Source organism: Besnoitia besnoiti, chromosome IV (assembly GCF_002563875.1).
Source record: "Besnoitia besnoiti strain Bb-Ger1 chromosome IV, whole genome shotgun sequence".
NCBI classification, from domain to species: domain Eukaryota; phylum Apicomplexa; class Conoidasida; order Eucoccidiorida; family Sarcocystidae; genus Besnoitia; species Besnoitia besnoiti.
In genome coordinates this window covers 527491-542018 of record NC_042359.1, presented here as the reverse complement: position 1 = coordinate 542018, position 14528 = coordinate 527491, and the positions used below count along the sequence as shown (strand labels likewise).

At 58.2% G+C, this 14528-nt stretch overlaps 3 protein-coding genes across 3 annotated transcripts; 1 reads left to right on the top strand and 2 right to left on the bottom strand.

Annotated features, from left to right (window-relative positions):
• Nucleotides 1-1973: 1973 nt before the first annotated feature.
• BESB_052220 (uncharacterized protein) lies at nt 1974-2813 on the top strand (the record flags this gene model as incomplete). The annotated part of the gene is made up of 1 exon (XM_029363657.1): nt 1974-2813. The coding sequence occupies one exon, from the start codon at nt 1974-1976 to the stop codon at nt 2811-2813; it is 840 nt and encodes a 279-aa protein (XP_029219580.1).
• Nucleotides 2814-3716: 903 nt separating this feature from the next.
• On the bottom strand, nt 3717-7805 carry BESB_052210 (putative 5'-AMP-activated protein kinase subunit beta-1 family protein; the record flags this gene model as incomplete). The annotated part of the gene is made up of 8 exons (XM_029363656.1): nt 3717-3993; nt 4275-4346; nt 4868-4972; nt 5436-5524; nt 5847-5974; nt 6451-6596; nt 7047-7332; nt 7739-7805. The coding sequence occupies 8 exons, from the start codon at nt 7803-7805 to the stop codon at nt 3717-3719; spliced, it is 1170 nt and encodes a 389-aa protein (XP_029219579.1).
• A 2945-nt stretch (nt 7806-10750) lies between these two features.
• On the bottom strand, nt 10751-14424 carry BESB_052200 (uncharacterized protein; the record flags this gene model as incomplete). The annotated part of the gene is made up of 6 exons (XM_029363655.1): nt 10751-11014; nt 11335-11712; nt 12227-12430; nt 12726-12813; nt 13167-13429; nt 14035-14424. The coding sequence occupies 6 exons, from the start codon at nt 14422-14424 to the stop codon at nt 10751-10753; spliced, it is 1587 nt and encodes a 528-aa protein (XP_029219578.1).
• Nucleotides 14425-14528: the final 104 nt, after the last annotated feature.

The window sequence follows — 14528 nt, the reverse complement described above, 5'->3', positions numbered from 1 at the left end:
TCAGACATAACAGAGCTGCGACGGTACCGCTTCTCGCCTGCAGGACTCACGCGGTGGAATTCGTACGTCGGTGCTTCTCGTGTCGCAGCATAAGGCCAGATAGTTTATTCCACTCTTGCAACGAACTGCAGGACACCTTCATGCGTAAAGCCTGCGCACCCTTGCGTGTCTGTGACAAGCCGCGCTCTCGTCAGCAAGAACCCGAAGTCCCCTAGGGCGTGGACCCTCCGCCAGACGCCTTCTCTATATTCGCTCCACAAGAGTACCAGTCTTTTAGCAAGACTGCAAACGTGGCACCTTCTATCTGCGCTGTGGAGACTCAGTCGTCGCAGACTATATGGATAGGCGTGCGACAGACAATGCGCATATATCAGAGTCTTCGCTCTTGCTGAACACGGCATTTAAGTAGATGCATGCGAAACTGCCCTATACGGTCTTCGGATGACAAGGCCTGTCAGGCGAGCTGTAGTACTGCGTGGGATAACAGCAGAGGCAGAATCCGCTTACTTCTCCCCTGTATCGTTAGAGGTGCGTTAGTTCAAATGCCGCCAGGCAAGAGCAAACAGCCTGTGCGAATAATTCACAAGCCCTTAACCCACACGCTTCGGGAGCGTGCTCTCCCATGTACTGATCCATACAGAGTTCCACTATCAGCGTGTCTCGTCCTGCCTAGCGGCGCTTCTTTAGAGTGGAACCCGACTCTTGTGGCAGCTGTGATACTATGCCATGCTTCTCATAGGGGTGGCAGGAAGGGGACGCCAGTCTACATCGTTTGCGGAGAGGTGCCCATGGAAGCACCGCAGTCGGATGCAGGAATGTGTCTCAGGATCTGGGCGTCCTCTGTGCGACGTTCCCAAAATCTATCCAGAGCACCCGCGGCAGCCTTATCCCTTACCCCCTCAGAATATCACGAGCACCGTGTATTTGCACACAGGATTCCACCCATAGGTTGCCCCGACGTCTTCATCCTCGACCGCAGTGGACTACTCTGCGGATATCTTTCGTTTCTCGTCCATTTTTCCCCTTCCTCCCTCATACTCGCGTGTGTCCGCTTGCGCACGGGCAGTGGGCGCGGCCGCTCAGGGTGCGTGCGAGTCAAGCGCGCGGGAGACAGCACGCAGTCCATACAGGCTCGCTGCGCCGTTACTCCGGCACTAACGAGAAGGGAAGGCGGAAAAGGTGAGGCCATACACTGCAAGTTTTTCCGGGAGGTGATGCCGCCCTGACTGAACCGAAAAGTCGCGCCTGTCAGGGCCCCATCGGGCGCACTCGCCCTCGGCCGATACGTTGCACTGCGGACGCAGCGGAAGAGATTCGTGCAACTGTTTCGCAGAACTAAAGAATGTCTTTCCTTGGACCAGGCAAGAGCCCTTGTGGCACCTTGTGAAGTCTCACACGGGTCCCAAGTAATGTTTTGCGCCACAGCGCCGACCGGTGTAACGTGACAGCTCGCAAAACGCATGCACTGCTGACACGGGCGGCCCCCCAGTCACGGGCAATTGTGGCTCAGCGGGTACAGAGCAACTCCCGTCGTCGAGCGCGAGCTGTCCAAACGTCCCATAAATCTATGAGTCAGATGGGCGTAAACCGTGTTTTGTCCTGTTGTCAAGTTTCCGTCACGTTCTTCCGTGCTCAGTTGTTCCTTTGCATTTTCACACCCCGCTGCCGTCTGCGGCTTCTCCGTATTCGGCGGTGGGGGTCCTCAGCCGCGCGCAAACCCGCCAGTTCGACGGCGACGTCGGTGTTTGTGTCGCCGTGACTTTTTTGACTCAACAGCCATCAGGAGAATTGGGAAGACGAGAAATTCACTGCAAAGGGGTCGCCGCCACGCCTCGCGGTATTATGGCTGGTCTGTGATCGCCTCGTGGGAGTTGTGTTGGGCACCATCTCGCGCCGCCGCCAGCCGTGCCCTTGCTGTGTTGCGCAATGTGTGCTTGCCCCCTCTATCGCCCGCTACCCTTGTTCCCATAAGAATGAAGTCTTTTGCATGGGCGACGAAGGCTCTCCTTGTGGGGGCCCTTATACACTTTGTGCAACTCGCCGCTCTAGCGGACGCGAGCGACCCGGCAGGACCGAATGGTGGAGCCCCTCCGCGCAGAGCTCTTGACATTGAAGAAGTGAGGCTCCGGCTGCTCGAGTCGCTGAAAGACAATAATTTGCGGCAGTTGCCCGGCGCTGAAGAAGCACTCTTGCTTCACCTTGACGACCTTGCTGGGATTGGGGGCGAGGAGGCCGCGCAGGCGAATGCCTCCTCCCCGAGAGATGCCGCCTGGCGGGCGATGGCTGTAGGCTTCCTGGAAACCGTTGCCGCCGGGTTTCACCTGGACAGCCACAAACTCCCCATGGTGTGCGGTGAAGTCGTCTTGGCGCTCGATGAGATCGTCTCCTACCTCCAGACGCGTCACCAAGCCTTCCGCATTGTTCGATGGTCTGAGAAAGCCTTGCAGGGCTTGAGGGCGCTTGGCAGAGCCCTCGGGAACATCCCCGCAGTCGCGGCTGCATCTGAAATGCTTGCGCGCAAGGGACACGTCGGTCAGGATGCCCCCGATCGGCTGACCCTCCAGCGCCTCTTGCGCGTCATTGAGAAAGACATCTCCGCCCCTCTGGAGCAGTTCGGCACCATCGTCGAGCGCGAGGCGCAAACGGCTGCTCCGCCGACGGCGAGACTCTACCAGAGCGTCTCCGAGAAACTAAAGGGCGTCAAACGTGCCATCGACGCGTGCATCGCTTTCACGCTCCTCGACATCTACCGCGCCGGCGGCAACTCCCTCGCGTTGGACTTCACCCGCTCAGAGGCAAACACCGGCGCATAAATTCGTCCGGACCGAGCAGACAGCGACGGTGCGGCCGCCTTAGCAGCTGGCGAAGACGACCTCGCGGGCGCCGGTGGCGACAACTAGCGAGTCAAAAGGCCACCCCTCCCCCACCCTGCGCTCCTCGTGCCACAACTCGAATGCGATGGCGAGAGGATGCGGTGGGCTCTTCGAGACGCAACCGGCCCGCGCGGCCGAGGGGCAGCTCCCCGAAAAAATGGGAAGTTCGTTTTTCAATGTCCATAAGAAACTCACGACTAGAGATTGCAATGGGCGAAGACCACCTCCGAGGAGCCTGGCTGTCTGGGTCTACGAACAAGTCAGGCCGTTTCGGTGCCTCGCACACTCTGCTCCCCGACGCTGTGTCATGGCAGCGGGCGCCGGAGCCCAACCGCGATTGTGTCGTGTCGCCGCGGTCGATTGACGGAGAAGTGCTGCGGCGGCGTTCCACAGTTGGTTCGCGCGGTGTCGAGTCTGCAGTTTTTTTGTTTTTATTTTTCCAGCCTCCGTCCTCGGTCGCGCGCGCACCATTTGTGCAACTCGTGTTTTGTGGTGGATTCGAGCGGGCGCCGCGCCTCTCTCACGTGTGCAGGTTTTTCGTGCGAGGTGTCACGCGGCGGTGTTCATGCTATGCTTGTGCTGTTGAAAGACCAGAGAGTGAAAGACGTTCGCTTTTGGCTGGCTCGCCACGGGAAATTGTGACAGTTGCTGATGACACTTCCGAACCCCGCACATACTACACACTCTCATCACACGCATGCCAAAAACTCGTGCAGACAAACTCAGAAACGTGTGTGACGCATATGCGAGACTGCTAACACACTCCGCAGACAGAAAGGGCACATGGTACGCACCCCGATCCCCTTCCACGTTCAAAAATTGCCCGAAGCCGCGATCCCCGACTCAGCATCGGCTCTCGGCGCCGTGCGCGCTCTCAGCTGCTGGGGTCGCGCTCGCCGCGTCGAAGCGCTCCCGCGCAACTGCTGAAGAGACTACGCTCCTTCGCGCTCTTCTTTTCTTTCCGCGGCAAACCACCATATTCGCCACAGGATTAGGCCACGCGGCAGCCGCGAGCGCCGCTGCCTCCGTCGCGTTCGTTTCGCCCTCCGCCTCCGCGTCTTCGGGTGGCGGGGGAAACGGATAAAGAGGGTTCACTGTCACGTAAATGTATGTGGTGTACCTACGCAGCACAGCAGAAAGCGCAGACGTGAACGATGCAGCACCCCGCGGAGCTGCGCGAGACGAGCGCGTTTTGAGACAAAAGCAGGGGGAAATTACTGCGTATGCGCCAGCAAAGGCACCGACGCCGGGAGATTCACACACACGCCGCGCAGGTGGCTCTCCCGAGTGGCGATGCCAGCCCCGACATCGCGGCTGCCCTCCAACGGCAGAAAGCGTCAGAAAAGAAGACGTTTCAACGCTCCGCGCGGTCGGGAACTTGGGAGACGCCTCGCCTCTCACCTCTGTCCAGATGTCGCACGCGCGTTGCCGATTTGCCACCGGTGCGTCGTCGCGATGCACGAGGTGTGTGGGCTGTACGTACAGCAGAGACACTCAGCGCCATCGCAGTACTGTCACTCGGCGAAAACGAGAGAGGACTTCGAGAAGTACGCTAGGCTCCATCTTGCGGAAACAAGCTGCAGAACAGACTTCCTCGCAGAGAAGAAGCAGGCACCGCAGCCAATGCGTACGATGAAAGGGTTCACGCGCGCAAGAGTCGTATACTCTGAAAACTTGTGCCTCTTGGGACAAAAACAGTGAAAACTCTGCTCAGCGAATACGCTCTTCCAGACGTTGGGAGAAAGGTAACACGACAGACGGGCAGCCGCCAGGGGCTCCGACCGAAGGCAACGCTCATCAGGTCGCCTGCCACAGCTCGGCTACGTGTATGCGCACGCACAAGTCGAGTGACGTGCTTGTCTCTGCGTCGCTCTGCACGAAAAAGACACCCAAGCCCCCCTTTCCAAAGATATGAAACGAATGTTTTCCGCCTCTCCCCTCTTCCACACCCCCTGCTGCTGCTGCAGAGGCTACGGAAGATGCGCGTCACCCACCCGAAGACGGCGGGCGCGAAGGCGTCGTGGTAAAGGTGATTGGCCAGACAGTGAACAGGAATTCCTCCGCCGGGGCGAGGAGGTGGATCCATCGCTAGATACGTGCTGCTCACAAGAAAGGAAGCCGCACGTGGCCCGCGGTCTCGACTCGGGCACAGACACACCGCGCGCGCACGGCGAGCAGACATGCACTCGCCCGCCAACCGAATCCTGCACGTCTCCTAAAGTCTGAAATCGTCGCCTCCGGCGCCAAGACGACCCGCCGCGGCTACACGAACCGAGGCGGAGCAACGCTGCAAAAAGCCGCTGTGCGCTCGATTCTACGGCGTGCGCAGCCCCCCGAGATTCCTAAACAGGAAGACGCTATATCTCCGCCCCGGTTCTCTGGCTACTGCGGATGGGAGGCGCTGCCGGCTGCGGCCTCCGAAAGAGACGCCGTGCGACTCCCCAAACTCGACGAAAACTCTACGCACACAAGGAGACGTTGTGAAGGCCCGCACAGACACACGCGCCGCGCGAAGCCAGCCCCTCGCCCTCTCTCGCCCGCTTTCTCTGCTCGCGGCCTCACCTCCGCCCCAAGAGAATGGGAATCGCAGGCGCGTCGGATGAGTACTCCGAGGGCTCAGGCACGCACTGCCGGTACACCGCGCGCCGCGCCTGCGAAACACCCACACAGATCACACATTCGACGCGCGAAAGTATCAGATACGAATCGCATTTATCTGCGTTCAAGATGCATTCCCACGCACATCCGATTTTCTTCTCCCGACGCTTGCAGCTCCGCCACTCCCCGCGCACGAGAGAGGGGGCGAATCAGACTCCTTCGCTTGCCAGCTTTTCCGCCCCGCGTCTCTTGCGCGCGTGCGTGAATGCTGGAGTCCCTCGCGGCCGCCTCAGGCGCGCGGAGTGACGCCGAGTCTGTACTAGCGTCTAAATGCCAATCAAACGTGCGAAACTTCGGTTTTCCGTGAAATCCTACCTGGGCATTTTCGCGAATGATCTTGAAATTGATGTGCGTGAAGGAGGAGATGTCCAGCACGTTGTTGATATTCCCGTCTTCGTCTGTCTTCGTTAGCTGATCGGGGGCGTACTTCCACTGATCGTCCACTGAGAAAAAAAATTCATCCAAAGAACCTCCCGAGATTTTCATGGCTTTGCGAAGCGCCAACACAACAGAGCAGCCGAGCCGTATTGACGCGCTCAGAGACTGGCGCCTCGGCACAGAGTCCGCCTGCACACGCGTAGCGAGGGATATTCACCGGGACGCAGACTCTGTATACAAGTGAATCTGTCCGCCGCGAGTGACCATTCCTGTTAGGGCGCTGAAGACACGTGCTGGGCAACTTTTCCAGATATATACACGTGAACAAGCAGGCAAGTCCTGTAATAGATGCATGTGCATAAATATGTCGTCTCTTTGCTCTCGCCATTTGTCTGACTCCGCCGCCCGTGGCTTACGACATCCACATCAGCGCGAAATTTCCATGTCTGCCCACGTTTCATTCCAACCAAACGACGCCTGTGCGGCGGTTAGCCAAGCTGCGCGTCTTCACCGAAGTGTCTCTTGATGTCTGTCTGCTCACCGATGAATTTGTAGTAGTGGACGCCGCGAGGCAGATTCTGTATATACGAGAATTCGTGCCCGCTGCGGTTTAGCCGCAGCTTCTTCTCCACGCTCCAGCCGTTGAATGACCCCGCCAAGTAGACGCTGTGCCCCCCGTGAGTCCACCTGCGCGGAAACGAGAAAAACGAACGAGGTTGCAGAGGGCTACCGCGCACGAGGCTGCCGCATACCTGCACGGAGACGGCCGCCCGCTTCGGGAGGAAGCTCTCTCCCCAGTCCACGCGTACGCATGCCTGCGCCGGCAGGAGAGATAGATTTAACTAGGCACAGCTATATGTCACTACAAGAAGAGCCTGCTCATGCAACTCTGCCCCGACGAAGGCTCGCCTCCCCACAGTCGTACACCACACAGCCCTGCTGCAGACAGCCTGCAGGCAGAAACACAAAGTCTTCGACCAGAGCGCCGTCTGTCCCGACAGGCGTCTCGCTGCTTCGGCGCCTCCCGGCGCCTTCCGCGAGGTGAATCGACACACCGGTCTTCTCTGCGCCGTCGCGGAAATTCTTGATCCCTTCACTGCTCCCACGAGTCTTGTGAAGAAGAAATTTCACACTCACGTGAAGACGCAGGGAATCAATTCGTCGTTGGCGCCCTCGGCCTCCTCGGCCTTCTCGACCGCGCCGTCGCCCGCCTTCCCGTCGCCGTCTTCGGTCCGCTTCCCCTCGTCATTTCTCCGCACATAAGCCGAACTCGTGGCAGAGGCGTCCACGACGGCTGCAGCGGCGGCCGCCGCAGCGGAGAAGGAAACAGACTGGCCGCCTGCACTGGCGCCGCCGTGCGCCATCAGGCCGTGGGGCAGGAGCAGCTCTGCGCTACCCTCGGCGGACCCCATAGCCCCTAGCCCTAAACACAGATCAAAAAAACAAAACATGCATGTAGAAGCATACGCAGACAAAGACACAAATGCCAGAGAGCGTGTGCAGCATCTGCGCCTTCGCGCGTGACTGAGCAGAGCGCATACAGGCATCCTCTACTCACGCATCCACACAACACAGACGCACGGAGCCACGCCGAGAGGGGAGAGTCCGCCATCGCTTCTGCGAGGCAAACGCGTGCAGCAGTACGCACAAATGCTATCCCTTTCGCTGGCGACAGATGTGCATTCCCTTTGAGAAGACGGCGGCGGAGGAAATGAGGTTGTTCGAGGGTACGATGCGTCGACGTGAAATTGAAGTGAGAGTTTACTCGCGGCCGCGAGCCAGTGTCCATGCACATCTTAAGCCTGAAGAGAAGTGGAAAGAGCGCATACCTGGAAAACCAGGTTGGTCCATGTCTCCGAGAGACTGGTGGCGGCTGCTGCTTGTCTGCGACCCCATGGTGTTCGCTTCCAAGCCCGCAAGGCAGGAAAGAAAAACACGAAAAAAATCTCGAGAAAAGCGGACGAACGCGTGGAGGCCCGCGCGTCTGCGCGCGTGACAGCCAGTTTTAAAAATTTCAAAAGGGAAACACAGGCATATAGAGTCCTCCTCGGCTGATTAAGTGTCCTTAAGCTTTGTGGCCGTGAAGGGAAGGGGGGTGGGGGGGGAAGGGGGCAGATGCGCCGAGAGGCAGGGGGTCAGGCGAGGGAAGGAAGCTCTTGCTCTCTGACGGTCGACCATGTAGTGAGCAGAAAAGTGCGATTCTCCGTCCTCTGCGGCTCCAAAAAGACCGATTAGACGCAGAGAAAAGCGCAACAGATAGCCGCAAAGGCGGCAGGCAGAGATAGGCACCGGCCGTTCGGAAACGACACGGTCTACACCGAAGAAAACGGACCTCCCACCGAATCAATTCTCATGCCCTCAAGCACACAGACGTGAGAACTGCGTTTCGCGTGTGGAAGAGAAGCAAAGAGTGGACGGGAAGAATAAGAAACGTGAAATGCCAGTCCGCAAGAGAAGGAAACCCGGCGCTGAAGCCGTCGCTTGCGACCGCTGGAGAGCGGGCCGCGTACGGGAACAAGCGGCCTCAAAAAAGATAAAATGCACGACAGAGGCCTTCAATCGCTGCACAATCGAAAACCAACGCGTCGTATCGCGTCTCCTCGGATGAGGAGAGGGCAAAAGCGAGAGCGAGATTCGAAATGCAACAGGAGCCACGGCCGTGACTCGTGGCCGAAGGGGAGCTGAGCACGGAGGGTATGGTGTGTACGTACTCCTCAGGATTCGGAGAATAGCGGGAAAACAACCAATTCAAGGCACAGAAAGCTCACTACGTAGCTGGAGCCACGAACGTTCTGCCTTTCTCTGTGGCAGAGACAAGCCCTGTAGAGTGTTTCATTTTGCCGAGGGTGAGAACATCGAAGCGGCAAACCGAGGAGTCCTCTATCCATGAAAAACTTGAATCACTGGAGAAATGAATGAAGAAGGGAACCCTCGGCGGAAGGAGACCATGAATGCCTTTTCCGCTTACAACTGCTGTCATGCTGTTTCATGCTTTCCGTGTGCATGCAGCGAGTTACGCGGTGAGGCACCGCCTCACCGCATATGATGATCCTACAAAGCAGTTTCCAAGGAACTGTTTTCCTGGATGACTTTGAAGAAGTCGCGCAGCACCCCGTTGCTTTGGATTTCAGTGTGCTCTGAACGTTTGGAGCAAAACGGCACGAGAAGAGCGCCTACCTAATGTTACGCTGGTGCGTGTGCACACCAGTTCGTCCACAAGGGTAGACTTTTTCTTGCTGGTCGCCTCTTCATACGGCAGCCTCCCGTCAGAACTCCAACACGAATCAACAGGAGTCGGAAACGGGGAGCGCAGTCTGTCGAATCTGCTGTTTCCAGTCATATTCTCTGCTGAGTGCCGCTCGGTGCCTGTCGCTCGGTGCGCCCATTCGTATCTACGCTTTCCCTTTGCCCCCCTTTCCGTCCGTTCCGGAATATATTCGGGATCTGCTCTCGTTTCTCTCTTGCTCATCTCTTGATTGGACTGCTGCCATAGAGAGGATCCACTGGCGTGCATCGGTGTGGCGAGCGTCACCTTGCGCCTCGTGATGTGCTCACAGAGGTATCGCAAGGTAGTGGCATTTGGCTCAGGCAGCGACCTCTGAGCCTGACCTGGGGCTCAAATTGTTTTACTCCCGCGAAAAAGCTCATCAAAAGCTTATAAAGGGTCGTCTCTGAACGACGTGCTTCTGCAGGAACCGGAGAAAGTCGTGCACAAAGGACACCGCAGCTGAAAGTCGGGCCCCAAGCAGGGAGGACGCAGGTGGCGTACACCCCCGTGAGCAGATCTCGGAAAATCGCAATCACAGGCAAGTCGTATGCCTGCTATAGAAGCACGACGTCCAACCGCAGTCGACGACGTACAGCAACACCGATGCTTCACTGCTGCGCTAGCTACAAATATATCTATATATATATGCGTCCATTTATATGCAAATGCTTATAAATATATATAGATATAGATATACATTCGCAGATATAGGCATACTAGGCGTGTATATTAGGGAACTTCATCGCGATTCGGGTACAGCCGGTGCCAATACATCGCGGAGAGAGGCTCGGCGCCGTTAGCGTGCCCGGGCTTTGTAGGCGCCTCGAAGTCCACAGCGTGAGAAGATTGCGGCCTTCTGGGCCGCCACCAGAAGTAAATCCTCTTGTCTTTCCACTGGGGTCAGTTGAGAACGCTGGAATTTGGGGAAGGAGGCCGCGGCCGTGTGGCTCACAACCTTCACATAAAAGTCTCGGAGTGCGAACAGTTCGCCTGCTTGGTTTGGTTCCTCGAAAAAAAAACGGCAAGAAAAACGTCCACACATGGCACGCGCCACAGATACGTGTGCGGGTGTCGACGCACCCAGTGCACATACAAAAACATACATACGAAACGTTTGGCTGGTACACACGAGGTCTCGCTCCACCTGTGCTTACGAAACGCCCGCGACAGACTCCGCGCGGCCGCGCGCCTCGCGGGCCTGAGTCCTGACGACGGAGCGGCATGACGCTCGCTGATAGACATGCACACGCGCCCCCAAGATGGAAACATTCACTTCAGAAAACAGACATCAGCCGGCGCAGCGACTACATAAAACCAGTACATGCCCTCGTGGCTGGCGGCGGCCTCGCACTCCCGCCTCCGCATACTCCGACGGACGCCGCCACACTCGCCCACTCCCGGCCTGACATGCGCGTGTTCGCCTGCACGGATACGGAGTGCGCACATGCATCCGCGTGCGGTTGTGCGTGGATGTTACTAGAGTGTTTTGCCTTCTTGAGAGCGTGACCCCTCTGCCTCTTCGCGTCACGCGTCTCCGTCTCTGCTTCTTCCCGCTTTTTTGGCGGCGGGTCGCCTACGCGGAAGCTTCGGGCTTCTCAGCCGGCTGGGCCTCTGCGCTTGTCGCCTCCTCGCTCTTGGCTTCGTCTGCCGCTGCGCCGGCGCCCGTCACGCGCGCGGCTTCCTCGCGGATCTTTCGGCGCTTCTGCGCCTGCTCAGCGGCGTGCGCGCGCTGCTGCGCGACAGACTCGTAGCGCCGCTGCAGGAGCTTCTTCAACTCCTCGGCGTCGCACGGGGGATCCTTAGCGAGCTCCGAGATGCATTTGCTTACAGAAAAGTCCTGGGAAAAAAGCGAATCAGAAACGGCACAAATCGTGCATGGGTAAAACGTGTACTCACCTATAAACACCACTATGTAACGCGTGTCTGTGGGCTCGCAAATACCTAACATTCACGAGCACTGTCCGCGCAGAAGGCGGACGCAGCACGCGCACAGCCGCTAATATATATATATATATATACATGTAGCTATCTATATCTGTTTGCACGTAAACGTTGCCTTCGCTTAAGCGAGCGCTCCTGCGACGACAGGCCCGCAAAAACGTGGATATGTATTTATATAGTTGCGCATGCGCTTCGCGTCCCTCTCTGCTCGCGTACCTCCTCTTCCGCTTCGTCCGATTCGGCGGCGCCCTTCTTTTTGCGGACGACAAAGAAGCACTTGGTGCGTTCGCCGGTTTGGCTGTCAAGTTTGTCGTGGAGGCCGACCTTGATGCCGACGACTTCCTTGTCGCGGCCGCCCTTCTTCACGTAGGCCTTGGGGTGGAAGTCAAGCAGACTCTTCACGGCCTTCTCGGCGGCGGAGTTCGGCTTGAGCGCCTGATCGACTGGGGTCTTCTTGAGGAACTCCGCGACGCACGTGCGCAGGTGCTCCACGCTCTTAAAAGGCACGCCCCCGAGCGAGAGCGGAAGCGCCGCGAGCTGCCGCCGCAGAGTCTGCAAGTCCTTCTCGCGCGCAGTCCGGATGCGAGGCGGCAGCTGAAGCAGACACGCCAGAAAGGCCGAAAAAACGGAGGTCGACACGCTCAGGAAGCCCCCCGACCCGTAGAGGCGCGTGGCACACGAGCGCATCCCGAGCTGAAACGCACGAGGGACCCCCGCGGGAATCCAAAAAAAGACAGACAGACACTGAGGGAGAGGAGACCGGTGCCGCCCCCCGCCCCCGAGGCGAAGGCCGCGAACTTGGCGCGGCGAGGAGAGCCCGCCGCAGCTCGGATTCCGGGCCTCCGCGGATCACGAGGGCAGTCTCAACTTGACACCCAGCAACTTTTGCCTGGGCGACTAAAAACAACCCTGCACAAATCCCTGCGCCATCCACGCGGGATCAACAGGCCTAGATAAACTCCGTCAGACCCGCGATCCGAGCGGCGGCGAAGGTGACCGCGAGCAGCAAGAACATAGAATCCTCGCAGGGCTCGTTCCGGAACCCCCTCGTACCCGACCCCGCGTGTGGTTCTATCCAGAGCGACTCCTTTTTCTACAGACGGCTTACATCTTGGATGCAAAGGCGGACTTCGTGATCTGCCAGGACTGAAGCCTCTGCGTGCGCGCCTCCCAGCGGAATCTTGATCGGCTGCGCCTTCTCGAGATTCTCGCGGTCGTTCTCGAACGGCGCCAAGTAGATCCAGCACCGACGCGTCTTCTCGCCCGATGCTACAGTCGCCTCCTCAACCTTCGAGACGAATTTCACAAAGACCTGAAGCCACACACACCACACACGTAAAACCTCCGCTACACAACTCCGCCAGACGACGCGCGGCGACGGTCCTCGCGTCCTCCCATGCACCCATATACATATATATATGCAAATAAATAGCCACACACTGCATATGTTAATCAGGGCGACAGGGGCTTCCATGTGGATGAAAGATGCCAGCGCGAGCAGGTGGAGAGGCAGGAGAATGCCCGCTGCAGGTGTAGCTACGCAGCGGGCTTCTGCCGCTAGATGCCTGCGGCTGATTCGGTTTTTCTGGGGATGTCGCGGAACTCACCTCTCCAGGCAGATGCTCCTTGATCGCGTCCTTCACTTCTTGCCACTGCTGGACGCTCTCCGGCAAACCGCAGAGCTTGAGGAAAACTCTGAAGATAGGCAAGCAGCCGCGCGCGAGTCCCGCATGCATGTCCGCCGCATAGCTCGCCTCCACTCACGGATTTGACAGAAATCTTCTCGTGGACAAGCAAATGCGCGCACACACTTGCTCGCCGGGCGCGCATGCGCATCACCAGCGACCCGCGCTCGGAAGCTGCATCCGCGGCTACGCGAGCAACTGCTAGCGTAGAGACGTCCGCCCGCGCAATGTCGAGTAGCAGTCCGCCGCACAGAGTGCGCGTCTCGAATCCTGATTATCTCCCACGCATTTCCAGCGAGGCACGCGTGAAGCGAGGCATGCAGACCCACTGTGGAATGCACGATTTTGAGCGAGTAAGCTTACCCTGCGGCGTGGGGATCCTTGCCGAGGCCTTGAGGCGCGCGGCAGCCGTCCTCTCGTCGGCTGCGCTCTGCGCCACCCTCGGAGCGGACGCGCTCCTGCAGCTCAGGCAGCGAGGCCTCGCGCAGGAGCCACGTGGTGCCGTCCGCGTCCTCCTTGACCTTCACCAGCTTCGAGTCCGCAATCGCCGCCAGAATCTCCGCCTTAGTCAGATTGAGCGACTTGATGCGAGGGCTGCTCAGGACGAAGCGCACGTCGAGCGCCTCCTGAACGAATTTATAGACAGCGAAATGGAGACAGCAGCGCATACGCGAGGGCATGAAAACGAACGGCGGAAAGCCGAAACAGAGGAATGCGCGGATGCGCGAGACAGATGCAGCCCGGTCTGCAGAATCTCCTAGGGGTGCAGATATATATACACATATATACAACCATAAAAATATACGTATACAGATATATATGTGTATATACAGACGCGGGGCGGTCGATGGATGCGCAGCTGCGGCGACATCCCATAGAAAAAACAGCACATAGTGCCTCTCCATCTCCCGAGTCTCTAGGATGAAAGCGCCCTTCTCCGCGCAAATATGTAAATCTAGTGATATGATGAGAGAGAAAAGCGCGACAGCCTCGCCGGGCGTTGGTAGCGGCAGGGAAAACCCGTTGATGCCAGGTGAGAGGCGCTTCGCTGGCTGTGAAAATACAGTCAAAACTTTCTGTGCAAACGGGCAATCTCCCTTGTCCACCCAGGCGATCGCCTTTCATGGGAACCCTTCTTCCGCCCTCGAGAGGCGTGAGAACTCGCATGTCGCTTCACCGAGTCTCGTACACTTTGAGAGACATTTCGAGGAGCCTAACTCTGCTGGCGTACCCCTTTGCCTTGCTGCGCGGCTTCGCGCATTTTGCCTTGGAAGAAGGCATCGTAGGTGAGGCTTTCGTCGGAGAGGTAGTACTCGATTTGTCTCTTGATTCTCTGTTTCAACTGTTCATGGGTCATTTCGTCTCTTCTCTTGGGGAAGAAGGCATCGTCAAGGGCGCCCCTCTTGCGCTTGCAGTTCGCTGCCGCGCCATTGCGAGAGGCCGCCGCCTCTTGCTTCTCTGCCGCTTGCTCCTGCACGGTGTTTCCCGATTTCTGCTCTTCTGCAGAGAAGTTCACTGTCTTCTCCACCTCAGGCGCTTTCTCGCAGGCAGGCTCGGTCGCCCCCACAGTGCTGGCGGCCGGGGTCTCCGTAGCCGCAGGTTTCGCTTCGGTCGGCGCCATCTTGGAAAAAAGAATCTAAGCGTGAGGAGAAACCGGGAAGGAAGCGAGGGAAAAGAGAAATGGAAAGAAAAGGACCTCAAACCGCAAAACGCGCGCGGAGAGTC